Below are 16079 nucleotides of genomic sequence, written 5' to 3' on the forward strand. Positions count from 1 at the left end.
GTGATGGAATAGCCACCTTTTTTAAACATTGCTTCAGCAAGAAATAACCTGTATTGTTTTAAGTCATCGAGACTCTGAGGTCTGAAAACTAACAGAGAATGTAAATTAAGATTTGGCTTAACTAAAACAGTATATAAAATTTTGTCCTACTGATGAGTTAGTCAACTATCTGCTCAATAAGGAATTATGACTATATAAGATCTGAAGTTCAAATTCAATGGACTTATATTAATTCACTATAAGAGACTGTTTCAATTGTATTTAAGAGGCAACAAAAACCTCTATATATCTTAATATTAGCACGTTTTGGAGCTGAAGTCAAGATGACTGTGTGCTGCTCTAGCACAACATCGTTAAACAACACCTGTCCCACAGGATACAGGAATATCTACTCTACAATAGCTACTGTTTCTATGGTCATAAAAAATAACATTCTTACAATCTATAAAACAACTGTCCAAAGGAGATTCACAGAATGTGTGTTAGAAGTAGAATTTTGCATTGACACGCCCAAATAGTACTTAAAGGATACCTTTTGATACTGGAAGAAAAATGCACGTTTAACCTAACCAAATGGATAAGGGAAACATATGCTGTATTAATATAAAATCACTATGTATAAAAAGTAGAAAACACATTCCAACACCAACACACATAAACACACATACACACACACACAGAATTATTTTAGGATCAACTATTTACCCTCAAAGTACAACAAAAAGATAATGTCCTAAAGAATAATTATTATGTTACTGAACAAATGATGTTGGTGGAGGTGGAACACAAGCCACTGAGCTGAAGTGGAAAGAATTGAATCAGGTTTATAGAAGGCCTGGGCTAGATCGGGCTTTGTCACTCTCTAGATGTAAAGAGAAAGATATGAGAAAAGAGACCATAGGTGTTAAATGCTTGGAGTTACAGTCTCTGTTTGCTACTAACAAGTTGTTTGACTTGGGAGAGCTACTGTATCTATTTCCTCAGCTATGGAATAAAGAGAAGATAATACTCATTTCACGGATCATTAAGAGGATTAAGTCATATCACACACATTAAGTACTTAGGCCTTGGGTGAAAGTAAATATTACTAAATACTGGATATTATAGTAATGTTACATCTCCATGACTAAAAGCCATATTATCCTTACTTGAAAAATAAGAAATCACAGAAGATATTGATATAATTTCTTTAAATGACTATAGTCTGAGTCTATATCTATCCCTTAAAGTCAAATACCCACTTGAAAAATAAAAACTCTAAAAGATATATTTTAAGTAATGACTTTCAAAAAATTCTACAAGAGAGTCTCGTCTGCTATTGAGATTGATTTAAAGAAAATAGGTGACATAATAAGGCACCAATAATTCCAAATTTTTAACATTTGGAAGTGGGATGGTACTTTGATTTATTCATTATCCTTCATGACTCATACCCTTATTTGAACGTAGAATGTAATAAGATAATTTCCAAGCAACAATTTAAGTTAAAAAGATGTCATATTTAATGAGTCTTATAGAGATAAATAATTATTTCAGTCACACAAATTTGAATGGGTCCAGCATGTACATGTTAACCCTTCACTTTTGCAGCTTAAAGTGATGTACTTTCTGGGCTTATAAACTGTCAGCAACTTAAATTTTCTTCTCATTCAGAAGAAAGCATTTCTACCAGAGGTAGCAATAGTGAAAAATGACATCAGCAACATGTTGTGCACTTTGTTTCAAACTAAATGAAGTAGCTCCACTTGGAAATTCCATTATTTAGTAAATCCTGCTTTGTGCTTATAAATTCTTATTCAAGCAAATCCTCTATTAAGACTCAATTTGAAGCAAATAGCTTAAGATGCTGAATCACTAAAATCATTGAAATTTCAGTTCTAATTATACTTTTGATTGGTTTTAAGTGACTATAACATAAAAACAGGGTTTTAATATACCAAGACACTATATGTAAAACATTGTGACATGGAGGAATTATTTTCTTAATTCAAGATTCTATTTATTGCAAGAAGCTTACCTCCTGCGTACATAACAGCGAGCATAATGGATGAAATCCATGCTATTTCACTGTAGGTAGTGTGGAATATTTGCTGAATTTCTTTGAAGAATACGGTGACGGCTTTGGGGAATGCATAGGAAAATCCAATGGAGATAAAAGCTGCTCCAACCACAATCCAGCCCCATCCTCCATCTGGAGGTGGATGCACAGGTGGGGCACTTGGCATTGGTGGCATTTCTGCTCCTCTAATGAAAATTCAAGTAACCTATATTAAAAAAATGAAATAACAGTTTAAATTTTATTTCCCCTTTTGTTTACCACTCTTGATAGTCACTAAAATAGTACTTTCTAGTTAAAACTATAATAACATATGATTTTTCATGAATATTTTTCATACTCTTATACTCAGAAAATTACCAGAAAATGTACAAAAAAAATCAATGCAAGTTATATACCTTTGATTATTGTGGGCTAAATATTTAAATAATTTAATTTGATTATTGAAACAAAAATTACACAAGTGAAGAATTTAGATCTGAACTGAAGTACCATTTTACATTATACATCAGATATAGCTCTAAGATAGATCTCATGCATATTCTACTTCAGTCACCAGTTGTTTTAACCTCATTAATTGATACTTTTGGTCTCATTTTTCCTTCCTGTTTAAGGCTAAGCCAAGGAACGAAATGATGGATGCAAAGCCTTTTGACATGATCTATTGGCTTTTTTTATTGCTTTCTGTTGTCGACGCTTTTTGATGATTGTAGAGATAATTCTAACTCACTCTTTTCTTTTTCTTTCTTTTTTTTTTTTTTGAGACGGAGTCTCACTCTGTGGCCCAGGTTAGAGTGCAGTGGCATGATATTGGCTCACTGCAAACTGTGCCTCCCAGGTTCAAGCGATCCTCCTGCCTCAGCCCCTAGTAGCTGGGATTACAGGCAGGCGCCACCATGCTCGGCTAATTTTTGTGTTTTTAGCAGAGATGGGGTTTCGCCATGTTGGCCAAGCTGGTCTTGAACTCCTGACCTCAGATGATCCAGCCACCTCGGCCTCCCAAAGTGTTGGGATTACAGGTGTGAGCCACCACATCCAGCCCCCACTATTTTTTAAAAATAAAAATTCTATATTTAAGGTATAAAACATGTTTTGTTGTACATATTCATAGCAAAATGATTACTACAGTCAACCTAATTAACATACCCCTTGCCTCATAGAGTTACCACTTTTCTTTTTTGTGCTCAGAACACCTGAAATCTATTCTGTTGGCAAATTACCAGTATACTATACAGTATTACTAACTATACTCACCCAGTAGTTCAAGGCTGCAGTGAGCTCTGATGGAGCCACTGCACTCCATCCTGGGTGAAAGAGACAGGCCCTATCCCTAAAATGTTTTTTAAGTAAAGTAAAATAGCTAAATAAGACTTTTAATTGCCACAATGATTTGTACAGAAAATATCTCCTTTTTAAATATTTTTTATAAATATATTTTACATGTCTTACTCATATACTCATACATAAAAAAAAATTAGCTTTTTTATATATTTACTTGTATCTATTATCTATTTATGGGGTACAATGTGATGTTTTGATATATGTTTATTTTTAAAAAAGCAGTCTCAAATTACTCTTTTACAGGAAGTAGAGGTATAAATGATAAATACACCTACCATTCTATTAGACAATGTAGGTGAAACAAATTTCAAAAATTGTTAAATGGTATGAAAAAGGCAAATCCTTTTGATTTTTCCAAGAAATTACAATAAAATAAAATTTAAAATTATTCCCGACTAAATACACACATAAAATATGGCTTTAGATGCAGTGGAATTAATTTGATGGAATAGTTTCAAGAGTTCCAATTACTTATCTTATTGCATTAATGCACGATACTCAAAGTAACCTATAATGTAATCTATAGGTATACAAAAATGGATAAGGGGATCTCAATAAATACTGTGTACTTATTATGCTAAATAAATGCTTTTTATTTTCAGTAAGTATTCAGTTTAGTTTCAATAAAAGCCTTTTAAGGTATTTCTTCTATTTTTTAAGTGTGACAAATTTCAGAGATATTAAGAAGCCTGACCCAAGAAAAACAGTAATAGCAGGATTTCACTAATCACTGCTGACTCTACAGATAATATGAATAGAATTAGAAATAAGACTACCGAGTGATATAATTTAGAGAGAAAAAAAAGCAAGCAAAAAAATCCTCGGCATTTTTATTACATCCTCTCTGCATATCTGTAGTATTCTTCTTATTGATCAAAACAGTTATAGGCATCTGATTTTCAAAAAATGAATAACTTGAAAGATTTTTTATAGGTATACATTTGTATGTTAGAAGCCTACCAAAAAATGTCTTGGAAACTATAGTGACAAAGTCAAATGAAAGGCTTTAACCACAAACAAATAATGCACATAATGTAGATCCTAGTCAATCACAGTAATTGGGGCAAAGCCACTTCTATAAGTTAATGTCGTGCAGATGCTAAAAATTGCTAAAATCAACCCAAAATACCACACCTCTCAAGAATTATTTTGAGATGGTTTGTATGTCTTCAGCATGTGTACAGCTTGCTTTTTAATCATTTTTGCTTTCTTAGAAACATAAAAGTTTTCTGTCTGCTATCTATCTATTCATCTATTAATTGGAAGATAGGTTTATTTCTCCTTGGTCATCAGTTAACCTAACATGATGAGTTTACAGCACATGTGCATTGGAAATAGTATCTCTGAAGATGTATAATATTTAAGGAAAAAAGAAAAGGAAATAAATATTGTAAGTATTAGTGAAACCAGTTGAAAATAGCAAATGATCTTTGAAAGTTGTCTAAAGAATCTGAATCTATATATTAGTAAATTTTATTACTATATTTTAAAGTACCTATTTTGTTGCTTGAAAATTAAAAAAAGAAACCCTAGAAGAATACTGAGGAAATACCAAAGGACATTTACATGGTAAACTACTCTTTGTTGTATAATCAGCGTGTAAAAACAGTTATGGGGCTTAAAGTCCTCACTCTGCAGTTTTCCTGCTTGCATAAAGAAAACTAAACCATCTTTTATTACTAATTCATGAGTTTAAACTATTGTAGTTTTTATCACATCTGCTACAGTAAACATTCAGAAATACAACTGGATGATTTATTTCTCACTCACTTCAAAGATCATAAATAACATTTCTAAGTAATCTTAAACCTGTATTTTAAAATAATAATATCAATACAAATATTATAATTTGTTAATATTCAAATCATGTTATAAATATGGGATTTCCATTTTACAGACAGGAAACTACGCCCATAGGAAAGTAAAAAGGTGTGTGTAGACTCACACAGTAAATAGGTGTCAACACTAGTATAAATTCTATGAATTAGAATTTTCCCAGCATTTAAATATGCCCCACCTTAAGAAATGTATCACTCTTACATTAAAATAATTTGAACTTATGACCCTTTAAAAGCATTCTACTTGGTTTGCTCCTATACAAAGAATAAAATAGAAGAATGTACACACACACACACACACACACAATTCTATTTTCTAAAATTCTAGTTTATTATGAAATTGTACATTTAAACCTATTTTCCTTTACATGGTTTCATCTTGTGGCATGAAAATTAAGCATAAGAGCTTCAAATGCTAGGAATACTGGCTCCATCATTTACTCTGTAACACTCAGTAAAGTAATAAAACTGAGTCTGTGGTTTCATCTGTAAAAACAGGATAATAACTATATGGCATGACTAATATGTACTAGACAAATTTACCTACCATTATCCTAATTTTTCTTAAAATTATACATAAAATGAAGACGAGTGAAGATCTTAAAATTACATTTTTGAAGAGAAAAAATATATATGTGACTTTCCAAATTACATGTCTTTTATTACATTTAATGTAAAAGCTATAACTTTTAAAAGCCAAATCTTAAAGTGAAATTTGCATGACGATCTCGAGTGTCAAAAAAAATTGCATGAAGAGTACCTACCTCACAAGAGTAATATAAGAATTAAATGAAATAGTGTATGCTTGCCTCAGATTAGTGATCTGCACATAGTTAAGTGTTCAATAAATCACAGTTGAGGCTGAATGTGAAATCCTCCAGAGTTTCTCTAAAAATATTAAATAATTTTAGGATCTTCAGAAAATAGCAATAGCCATTTTTAATCTAAACGCCTCTGTGTATCCCTCTCTGACCACATCGCTCTTTCTCTACCAAAAGGCAACAACTATCCTGGATTGTATGATGGCTTTTAACTTAATTTTATTTATACTTTTACCATATATGTATGTGTGTATATGTGTATGTGTTCCTAAATTTATATGTAATATATAAACTAAATATATTATATTTCATATAAAATTTTCATTACCTAAAATATATATAGATCAGAGTCAAAATTTAATTCTTAATAATTAATAATTAAATAATAATTTAATAGTTATTAATATTTCAAATATATATTAAATTTTATATATTATATGCATGTAATAATATGCATATGATGTATGTAATCTTGGAAACAGTTTTTTAATTTAATATTATAATTTTAGATTCAGACATGATGCACATAGACTTATAAATCTGATGTCACAGAGTACAGTTGATTCTCATTATTCATGGAAGCTGTGTTCTATAAAGTCACCATGAACACTGAATTACCAAATGCTGAACCGCTGCACATAGTAGAAAAACAAGGTTAGGTTTATGTGAGACTCTGATCACATTTTCATCAACCAATCAATACAAAACCTTGTTTTATGTGTGTTTCTGCTTAAAGACACCTTACTTAATACATATCGCTGATTCACTGACATTGAACTTACAGCAAATAGCACTGTAACTCATGTCTGGATGAAGCTTATCTAACACAAATATTTTTTCTATAAGACACTTCACAGTTTTCTTGTACTGAGGAATGCTAGACAGCACTTCAGCATTGCTCTTAGGGACCATTTTAAACAGCAAGATCACCAACAAAAAGCACAAAATGTGAAAAACATGGTATTAGACTATAAAAAGAATACTGATTTACAATATGAGAGAGAACTAAAACCAGAAGGCAGGGTCTTGCCTTGTTTGACTTCAGCTGGGAATGTAAGTGTTGCATAACAAATTTTTTTGCTGTTCTGTGCATGTCAGCAAATGATTGCAAAAGTGCTGTGAATCACAAATTTCTGTGGATATGCAAATTTACAAATATGGAGCCACTCATAATAAAGATTGACCATATGTCATTTCTGAATATACATGTGTATGTATTTATATCTATATGTAACCTATAACTAAGTATGTATAGAGATTTGGACTGTCTCCAGGTAGATGTCATTATACTTCTAAGAACATTCCTGTACTTTTCTCTTTTGGGGCATTTGTGCAAACAATTCTCCAGAGATACTGGATAGGAATTATAGAAGATTTATTGGAGAAATTTACACTGAAACCAGCAGTGCATAAGAGTTCTCCTTGCCACATATCCTGACCAATGCATAATTTTTAAATTTTTTCTAATGCAGTAGACACGAAAAACATCATTGTGGTTTTAATTTGCATTCTGTGATTACTAATAATTTTGAGTATCTTTTCATGTAGTTAGAGCCATTCTGTTCTTTAAATACCAGTTCTTTTATTTTACTAGTTATGCTTACACCAAAGGAAAAAAGATTCCAACTTGTCCTAAAATTTGGAAGTTTATGCATCATATTTCTACTTCAGTAATTACCCTACACATTTAGAATAAATTTTCACTTAAATATTAAAATCAGTAACTATCATTTGCCAAAGATATAAATACTAATTAGTAATTTAAAATTTAAAAAATAAAAATTACGTAAAGAAAAACATGTAAATCACCCACAATCCTAACACTGAACTATTGTAAACATACTGGTGAATACCCTGCTATAGCTTCAGTTATACATGTTTACATAATACATTTTATCCAATTGAAAATGACAACAATTTTAAGTTATATCAAAATTACATGTATAAATATGTACTAAAAGAAAACAACTTCTAACTCATTAAGTATTGCTAAATATTTTCACCATCAGATTATGATTCTTCTGAATCACTTTTTGAATCACAGTTTGCAATAGCTGTGTTTTCTTACACAATATCCTCCTCTGGCCTATAAAGAGCCTCCACGGTTTTCATTTCTACAGAGTACTCCATTACTGTCTCTAGGAATTTCTTTCAAGCTGCTTGGGCCATTTTAAATTTTGACACTGATGTTCTTCATCTTACCAGAAAATATCAACAGAAGATACTCAGTGAACAACAGAACTTATATGCCTTCCTCTAATGGTCCACAAATGGTTTATTGACTGAAATATCAAAAGACTGAAACTGTCCAATCATGATCAGAAACAATTATTAAAATGTGCATAGGCATAGGCCATGACTCTGCCATTCCTGCCACCTTAGCAACAATGATCATAAGATGCCATCCAGTGTAAGACATCTTCATTTCAAAGATGTTAAAACGTGAAATATGTGCTTCTTAGAATTGAAGACACAACAAATGCAGTAAATATTTATCTGTATATATGTATATTCAATGTGTGTATATATTTATGTATATAAATTTAATAAAAATGTACTATGTAGAAATACAGTTTTAAGATTTGAATTTCTCATTTATTTGGATTTCTTTAAAAATCATAAATAGTTGCATAATCAGTTTTAACAATATTTCACTGGTTAATATTCTATAAATTATTTCATAAAAAATTCAGAACTGTTTAGATTCTTAACTTATCTCAATATTATAAGCTATTGTAATAAGTACTTTTCTTATAGTTCTGATTTCAATTTGAATCGCAGGGAAACATAGATTTTTACTCCAAATTCCTGATTCTCTCCATGAATAATTTGGAAACATCTACAATATTGTTGCCTTCAAATAACATTTCTACTGATTTATTTACTACCCATCTTTCCCATCAGAGTCTAAGATAACAAGTCAATTATTGTATCCCAAGTTCTCAGTACAGTTATTAGCATATAATAGGGTAAATAAAAGATAAATAGATCAATAAATAGCTGTAAATATTTGAAATTGGAAAAAGAAAACATTTCACCCATTACGCCATCCGCTGTCATTTTATCTCTGTAAGTATGAAGTTTCAGGTTTTGTTTTGTAACAAAGACAAAGAGAAATAAATCGAAATAAAATGTTAGGCCCATATATGTTTGTCTGAGGCAGACTTTTTTTTTTTTTTTTTTTAACAGTCTTTTCTAGACAGGGGCAGCAATATCAAGGCAAATGCTGGTAGCAATTATGGTATAAGTGCCTGAGACGAGGTTGGCTTTAGATAACATCCTAAATGAAAAGTAAAGGAAAGGAATATTTGCTAAATCTATCTTGACTACGGTATATACAAGTAAATGATGAGGCCACCATCCAAATTCAGAAAAGGACTAAAAAAAGGGGCCAGGCGCGGTGGCTCACGCTTGTAATCCCAGCACTTTGGGAGGCCGAGGCGGGCGGATCACAAGGTCAGGAGATCGAGACCACAGTGAAACCCCGTCTCTACTAAAAATACAAAAAAATTAGCCGGGCCTAGTGGCGGGCGCCTGTAGTCCCAGCTACTCGGAGAGGCTGAGGCAGGAGAATGGCGTGAACCCGGGAGGCGGAGCTTGCAGTGAGCCGAGATTGCGCCACTGCACTCCAGCCTGGGCGACAGCTCAAAAAAAAAAAAGCATCAGGAAAACTGAAAGAAGTAAAAATGGATAGTAATAGCATATACTACCAGCCCTTTCCTTCGACTCTTCCCATTTTTCTATCTCAAACACACATACACACGTGCACCCACGTGCGTGTGCACATGCACACACACAACTATTCACCAGGCGCGGTGGCTCACGCTTGTAATCCCAGCACTTTGGGAGGCCGAGGCGGGCGGATCACAAGGTCAGGAGATCGAGATCACAGTGAAACCCCGTCTCTACTAAAAATACAAAAAAATTAGCCGGGCCTAGTGGCGGGCGCCTGTAGTCCCAGCTACTCGGAGAGGCTGGGACTAAGTATCAATCATATCTAAGTATCTAAGTATCAATCATATCCCCAGACATATTTTAGTGCACAAATGTTCTTTAACAATTCTGAATGACAATAGGTGACCTGCACATCAGCCTTCCATAGATAATCAACTGTTTCACATTTCTCTACATTCCGGCCTGAAGGAATATCACCTAGAAATTCTGATTTATATTGCCTATTAAATTCATGTTTTTCTAATGTACTGCATGTTCATTCTCTGAATTGTCAACTACTTAAATTATTCCTGCTTTGTTATAAAAGTGAAGCTATTTTCTCAGATGCTACACAAATCATTCCTTTCAAAAGTTTCCTTGCCTTTAAATAAAAAACATATGATTAAGCGTTCTTTCTCCTTAATCTTTTGCTTTTGTATTACTTTTTTTCCCACAGTTCATCAATTTATTTCTCATTTATATGATATTTTACTTTCTGTTTTCAGCATATTTCCTTGATTTAAATGATAACTATGGGTTCCAGGGTGCAAGGTGCCACTCACATACTTCTTCATTTTCTTATCTACTACTTATTTTGTTTTTCTTCATATAAAATGACATCTTATTATCTCTTAACTGATCCATTAAAAAAGAGACCCAGAACGAATCAATTCCAAAAACTCCAATTCCAACATTGTCACCTCCTCTTTATTAGTGACTCTTGAGTTGACCAATTGTCAAGATCCAAGTCATACACACTCATTGGCTTCACGCCTTTTTTCCCTATGCCCAATTCTGTAATATTTTAATACAATTTATATCTGTTGTGTCTTATTTCTTTTAACAAGCACAGCTTGTAAGCACAGCCAAGAAAAAGAGAGTTAAAAGTATAGTTTTAGGTGTTGATAGATGTTCACTTGAACAGATTTCTTTGGATTATATGTGGAATCTTTAAGCCTACTCACTATACTTTGAAGAGTGATATTTGAAGGCAATACAAAGGAAAAAAGGTAGAGTAGATTTTGGATTGTCTAAAGAAATAGAAAAACAAATTGTTACATGCATATTTGAATTCAATAAGCCTAATTAGAGCCACTGCCTTTAAATCACCTCAATAAATTTTGAACATCTTTTAATAATTAGCAAAATTGAATATATCTTTGTCAATACAATAATAGAACTAAGATATGACTAAAATGACCAAACATGTGCATGAGAAAAAATTAAAATAAAAAGTATAAGATTAAAAAAATTAGGTTTTGTTAAAAAAACAAACAGTAGATTACAAGCCTATGATTATAAGAAAGAAAATTCTTATTGGCATTCGCTGTCACTTAAAGAATTACCTATACTCATTTAAATAATTTTCTCTAAAATTCAATTAAATAAATATCCATTGACAATGAAAATAAAAAATTAAAATATAAGTATTAGAAATACTGTCAGTAATATACACGGCTTATAATAAGACAGACTGGGTTTTAGGAAGGAAACAAAAATTATTTTAGAGATCTTCTGATTTAGAATTCACATTTCCTAATCAAATCGGGGTGACAGAAAAATATGCTAAATCTCTAATCCATCCAGTATCTTTGTTTCAATTTAAATATAGTGCTGAATATATAAAATTTAGTACCTAAGAATTTGTTTTGTTTGGACCAAGGCTTTCTTTGCCTAGATCAAAACTAAGAAAATGTCAATACTTTCAATTAAATAACCAGTGTCTGCCTTACATCTAGGGCCACCTATTCTAAAGTGCTGAACAAAGGCAACACAGCCACCAGGTCAAATGAGGTTTGTAAGAGAGGATGAAGAAAGTGTGATCTGCATGCCAAGTCCATTAGAAATGGAGAGTGGAGACTAGGAAGACTATGAGTAAAGAGGCTTAAAAGTCAGGGATAAACACTGAGAAATTCATAAGGACGGAAATAAAGGTCTAATTTGTGCTAGGAATGAAGAGTTCACACTAAATGGGTCTCCTGGGCCTGGGATTAGAGCAGTGAGAAGAGGCTCATACATCAGCTCTGGTCCTACCAGGAGGCTTCGGACCCATCGGTGGCTTTTTAAAGCTGGGTAATTCGAGAATAGCAGCTCCATCCCACCACAAGTAACCAGCTCATCCAAAGGTAGAAAACCTTTATATTTTGAGAAAATGTATTTTCTATCTATTTCCTCTGGCAGAGAGAACTTCCCTGGCTTCAAGGCAAAGCCTCAGAAGAGAGCCTGAGACATATCTAAAAATTAGATTTTGATCTTCCAGTCTATGTGCTTAATTACACTCATAATTTATACAGGCTCCATGTGGCAGCCCTCCAAGAAAATAAAAAAAAATTAATATAATTTATACAGGCCAACTTAGGGACCAGATAAAAGGGATCTTGACAAGTCCAAATTATATATGCTCACCAACATCTCTGTGAAATTTCACAGCACCTTAACATAATTGACCCATTTTCTTCCAGAAAGACTAACTCACATCCAGAGTTCCTTTCAACAAATGGGTAAAAAATCCAGGAAGACTCTGCTTGATAGTTATATCTATATTAATCTATGTTACATCCTTTTCTTTACATATATTAAACTATCATCATATATTTCGTATACATTTATGCAGATATATTTATACAATGCATTTACTAATCTTTAGTTTTAAAAATGAAAGGTAGTGTTTTAGTGGAAACATTAAAGATGAGGAAACATAGAAGCAGAGAATAGTATAGTTGTTACCAGGTGACTAGAAGAGGAAAATGGAGAGGAATTAGTGAAAGAAACAAAGATAAAATTATGCAAGATGAATAGATCTTAGAGATCTACTGTACAGCATAGTACCTGTAGTTAACAATACTCTTATCGTACACTTAAACCATGTGGTATGAGGATAGATCTTATGTTGTGTGCTTTTCAAAATGTAACAATAATAAAGAAGGCAGGAGCAAACTTTTGGGTGTGGATATATTTAAGGCATAGATTGTAGTGATGGTTTCATGGGTGTACACTTATCTCCAAACTAACCAGGTTGTATACATTATAGACAGCTTTTTGTAAGTAAATCATACCCCATTAAAGTGGTTTAAAAGTTTTTTAAAAAAGGTAGTGTTTTAGAGTTTGTGTGTCTGACTAGAAAGCATGTAGAAAACCAACAATCCTTAAGCCAATGAGAAGGCTTTCCTTCAATTTGGAAAAACCATTATTTAGAGGACTGCTTCCTGAAGTCCAAGTAGGCATCAAGTTTATTCCCACTACAAAAGTAGCTTTAATTATTATAGCCAGAAGTTGGGCTTTGCCATCTGCTAATTTTGATCCTTAGTAATCACACATATGCCATATGATTTATGATGGGCTTTACTTATAACAGGGTGCATAAAAAATAAACAATGTTTTAGAGCTTTTTATTTTTCTAAAAATACAAATATTTTCATAATCCCATGAACTCCAAGGAACTGGTATTTTGAATCACGTTTTGTAGATGAGGGCATAAAGGATCAGAATTGCAAAGTGACTTTTTTAAGTATAATGTCTAGTAGGTGACCAAATTGCTACCACAACTAGTTTTTTTTTTATTAGGGGCTTTGTTGCTGATTCCACTATAACACAACATGAAAGCTAACTCTTTCTGCATACAATTATACTCTTTCGGTTTTATTCCTCTGGGAATTTCCAAATTTCAGTTCTTACGCATGTCCATTCTGATGGTCTTGTTCATCAGAATTTATATTCTTATCTTTGCAATTCAAAAACTACAACTATCCTTCAAAGTCTTTTGAAATTCATCATCTTTCCAGCTTATTTACATCTGTGCTGTCCATAATGTTTTTGAGTGTATAGGCTCCAATATAATACCACTGTTTACAAGAGTCACCTGCAAGTGTTTTTCAACAATTTATGTGGTGGGATGGATTGAAGCCCAATAACTTTGCCTTTTCTTTTAGAATCAATACGGGTTGATTAAACTATGGAGAAAAATATGTAAGACATAGGAGTAATGAAACTATTAGTGATGATCCATGGCTAGACTATAATATTGTATTCAAGGCTCTTGCAGTCACATAAAATATTAGAATGTTCCTTTATTTATTTTGTGAATAATCTTTCTTCAACTTCCAAAACTTAAACCAGCATGCCTCCATTCTATGAAGTCTTATCAATATTCCATGCTATCCAGAAGTTTATATTTCAAAATACAGTTTAGAAACAATGCACTCAGCAAACTAAGACCCAAAATAATCAATAGTTCTTAGACTATTGGTTTCACTATAAATTCCTCTAGAAGCCCTACAGTTAAAGCATGAGTTTTTCTCTACATCCTACTTATAAAGTGTTTATAAGTAGTAAGTTATATTATATTATGTTTTCACCTAAATGAGTTAATTTGTTCTCAAAGAATAATTGTCTGGTTTTTTAGCTATTTTCTTTTTTTATACAAAAGGATATAGCAACATCAAATTAAAGTACAGTGTTTAAGTTTAGGAGACAACTCACCCAATTTTACAACAGAAATTAAATTGAACCAAATCTTTTCTTTCCCAACATATAATTAAATTAAAATTGGACTCTAATCCCGAGAGGCTATTTTATTCTTCAAGGTGGACCATCTCTTAAATCCTATTGACTAATTTACTTTGACATCTAGACAAGAGAGATATCAATAGTGCATAGCCCACAAAATGTCAATAACACAAAACCTGTTTTTAGACTAAACTATTGCAGTGCTTAAATGACTCTGAGAATGCTAATTGGAAATAAGGGTCAAACTAACTAAAAATGCTTTATAATGGGCAAGTTAGAAAAAAATATATAAACCAGTATGTAATTATCTATGAAGAATTGGAACTGGACCTCCCATACCAAACAATTCCCCTGATTTCTAATACAGGTTGAGCATCCCCAAATCCAAAAATCAAAAAAATTATGCTTCAAAATCCAAAACTTTTTGAGTGCCTATTTGACATCACAAGTGAAAAATTCCACAGCTGACCTGGTTTCAAGCATTTTAGACGAGAGATACTCAAACTGCAGAATTGTGTGTAAAAAGTTATAATAGGGTGAATGCCAGCTATGTCCACGTCTGGATCCCCAGAACTTGTAATATTACCCTATATGGCAGAAGATGTGTATAAATTAAGGCTGTTGAGAGAGAATCTTACCCTGGATTACCCAGGTGGGCCCTAAATGCAATCACATGTATCCTTATAACAAAAAGAGACAGAGGGAGTTCAGAGACACACACACAGAAAGGAAGACGCAGAGAGAGATGTCATGTGAAGATGGAGGCCCAGCAGAAACTGATGTGACCACAAGCAAAGGAATGTCAACTGCCACCAGAAGCTAGAAGAGGCATGGAACAGAGTCTCCCATAGAACCTTTTTAAGGAATGTGGTTCTTCACCTTGATGTCTAGAAATGTAAGAATACAGTTCTGTTGTTTTAAGCCACCAAGTTTGTAGTAGTTTGCTACGACTGCCCCAGGAAACTAGTATAGTAGTAGTGGTGACTCATTTATAAATGCCATTAACCAAGCAACTGCACTACAAAGATGTTTTTTTCTTGTAGGCACAATTGCACAGGTATGCAAACACACATGACGTCCAGGGCAACATCATTTATCACTGTGGCAAACTGAAAGTCATTAGAAAATGTATAAATTGTACATTCATAAAAAAGTATTAATATCATCTAACTATAAAATGAATAGGCAGATTTACATGCACTGATACGGCCGAAATGTTGTTAAAAGTGTAATAAATGAAAAAAGTAAGATGGAGAACAGAATATAATTATTTTAAATTGTAAACACAGAAAGACTACTTAGGTTGAGAAAAGAAAACTAGCTCAGAGCAATCTGAGCAACATGAGGTATCCAAAATTTATCAGGCCCAGAGAGACATGAGTATGAGACTTCAGTCAGCCCAGCCCCTCTTCCCCACCCATGCCTGGAGGCAATTGTTCAAAGTAATTTTGTTATTGACTAGCTGCTTCATCCATTATCTTCATGTTCTGGAGTTTGTCACACAAAACAAACAAACAAAAACAATATATAGCCAATCAATAGCTGATGTTATTTTAATGTAAATTCTTTTGTAAACAACGCAAG

General features: G+C 32.7%; 1 protein-coding gene across 1 annotated transcript in view; it reads right to left on the minus strand.

Annotated features, from left to right (window-relative positions):
* The window catches only part of SLC16A7 (solute carrier family 16 member 7), a 185943-nt gene that overhangs the window by 68579 nt on the left and 101285 nt on the right, over nucleotides 1-16079 (minus strand). The window contains exon 3 of the mRNA XM_055248375.2: nucleotides 2018-2264. Coding sequence (XP_055104350.2) covers nucleotides 2018-2234 — 217 coding nt within the window. The 5' untranslated portion in view covers nucleotides 2235-2264. The remainder of the gene's footprint in view (nucleotides 1-2017; nucleotides 2265-16079) is intronic.

This window comes from Symphalangus syndactylus, chromosome 17, assembly GCF_028878055.3.
Source record: "Symphalangus syndactylus isolate Jambi chromosome 17, NHGRI_mSymSyn1-v2.1_pri, whole genome shotgun sequence".
Classification (NCBI taxonomy): Eukaryota; Metazoa; Chordata; class Mammalia; order Primates; family Hylobatidae; genus Symphalangus; species Symphalangus syndactylus.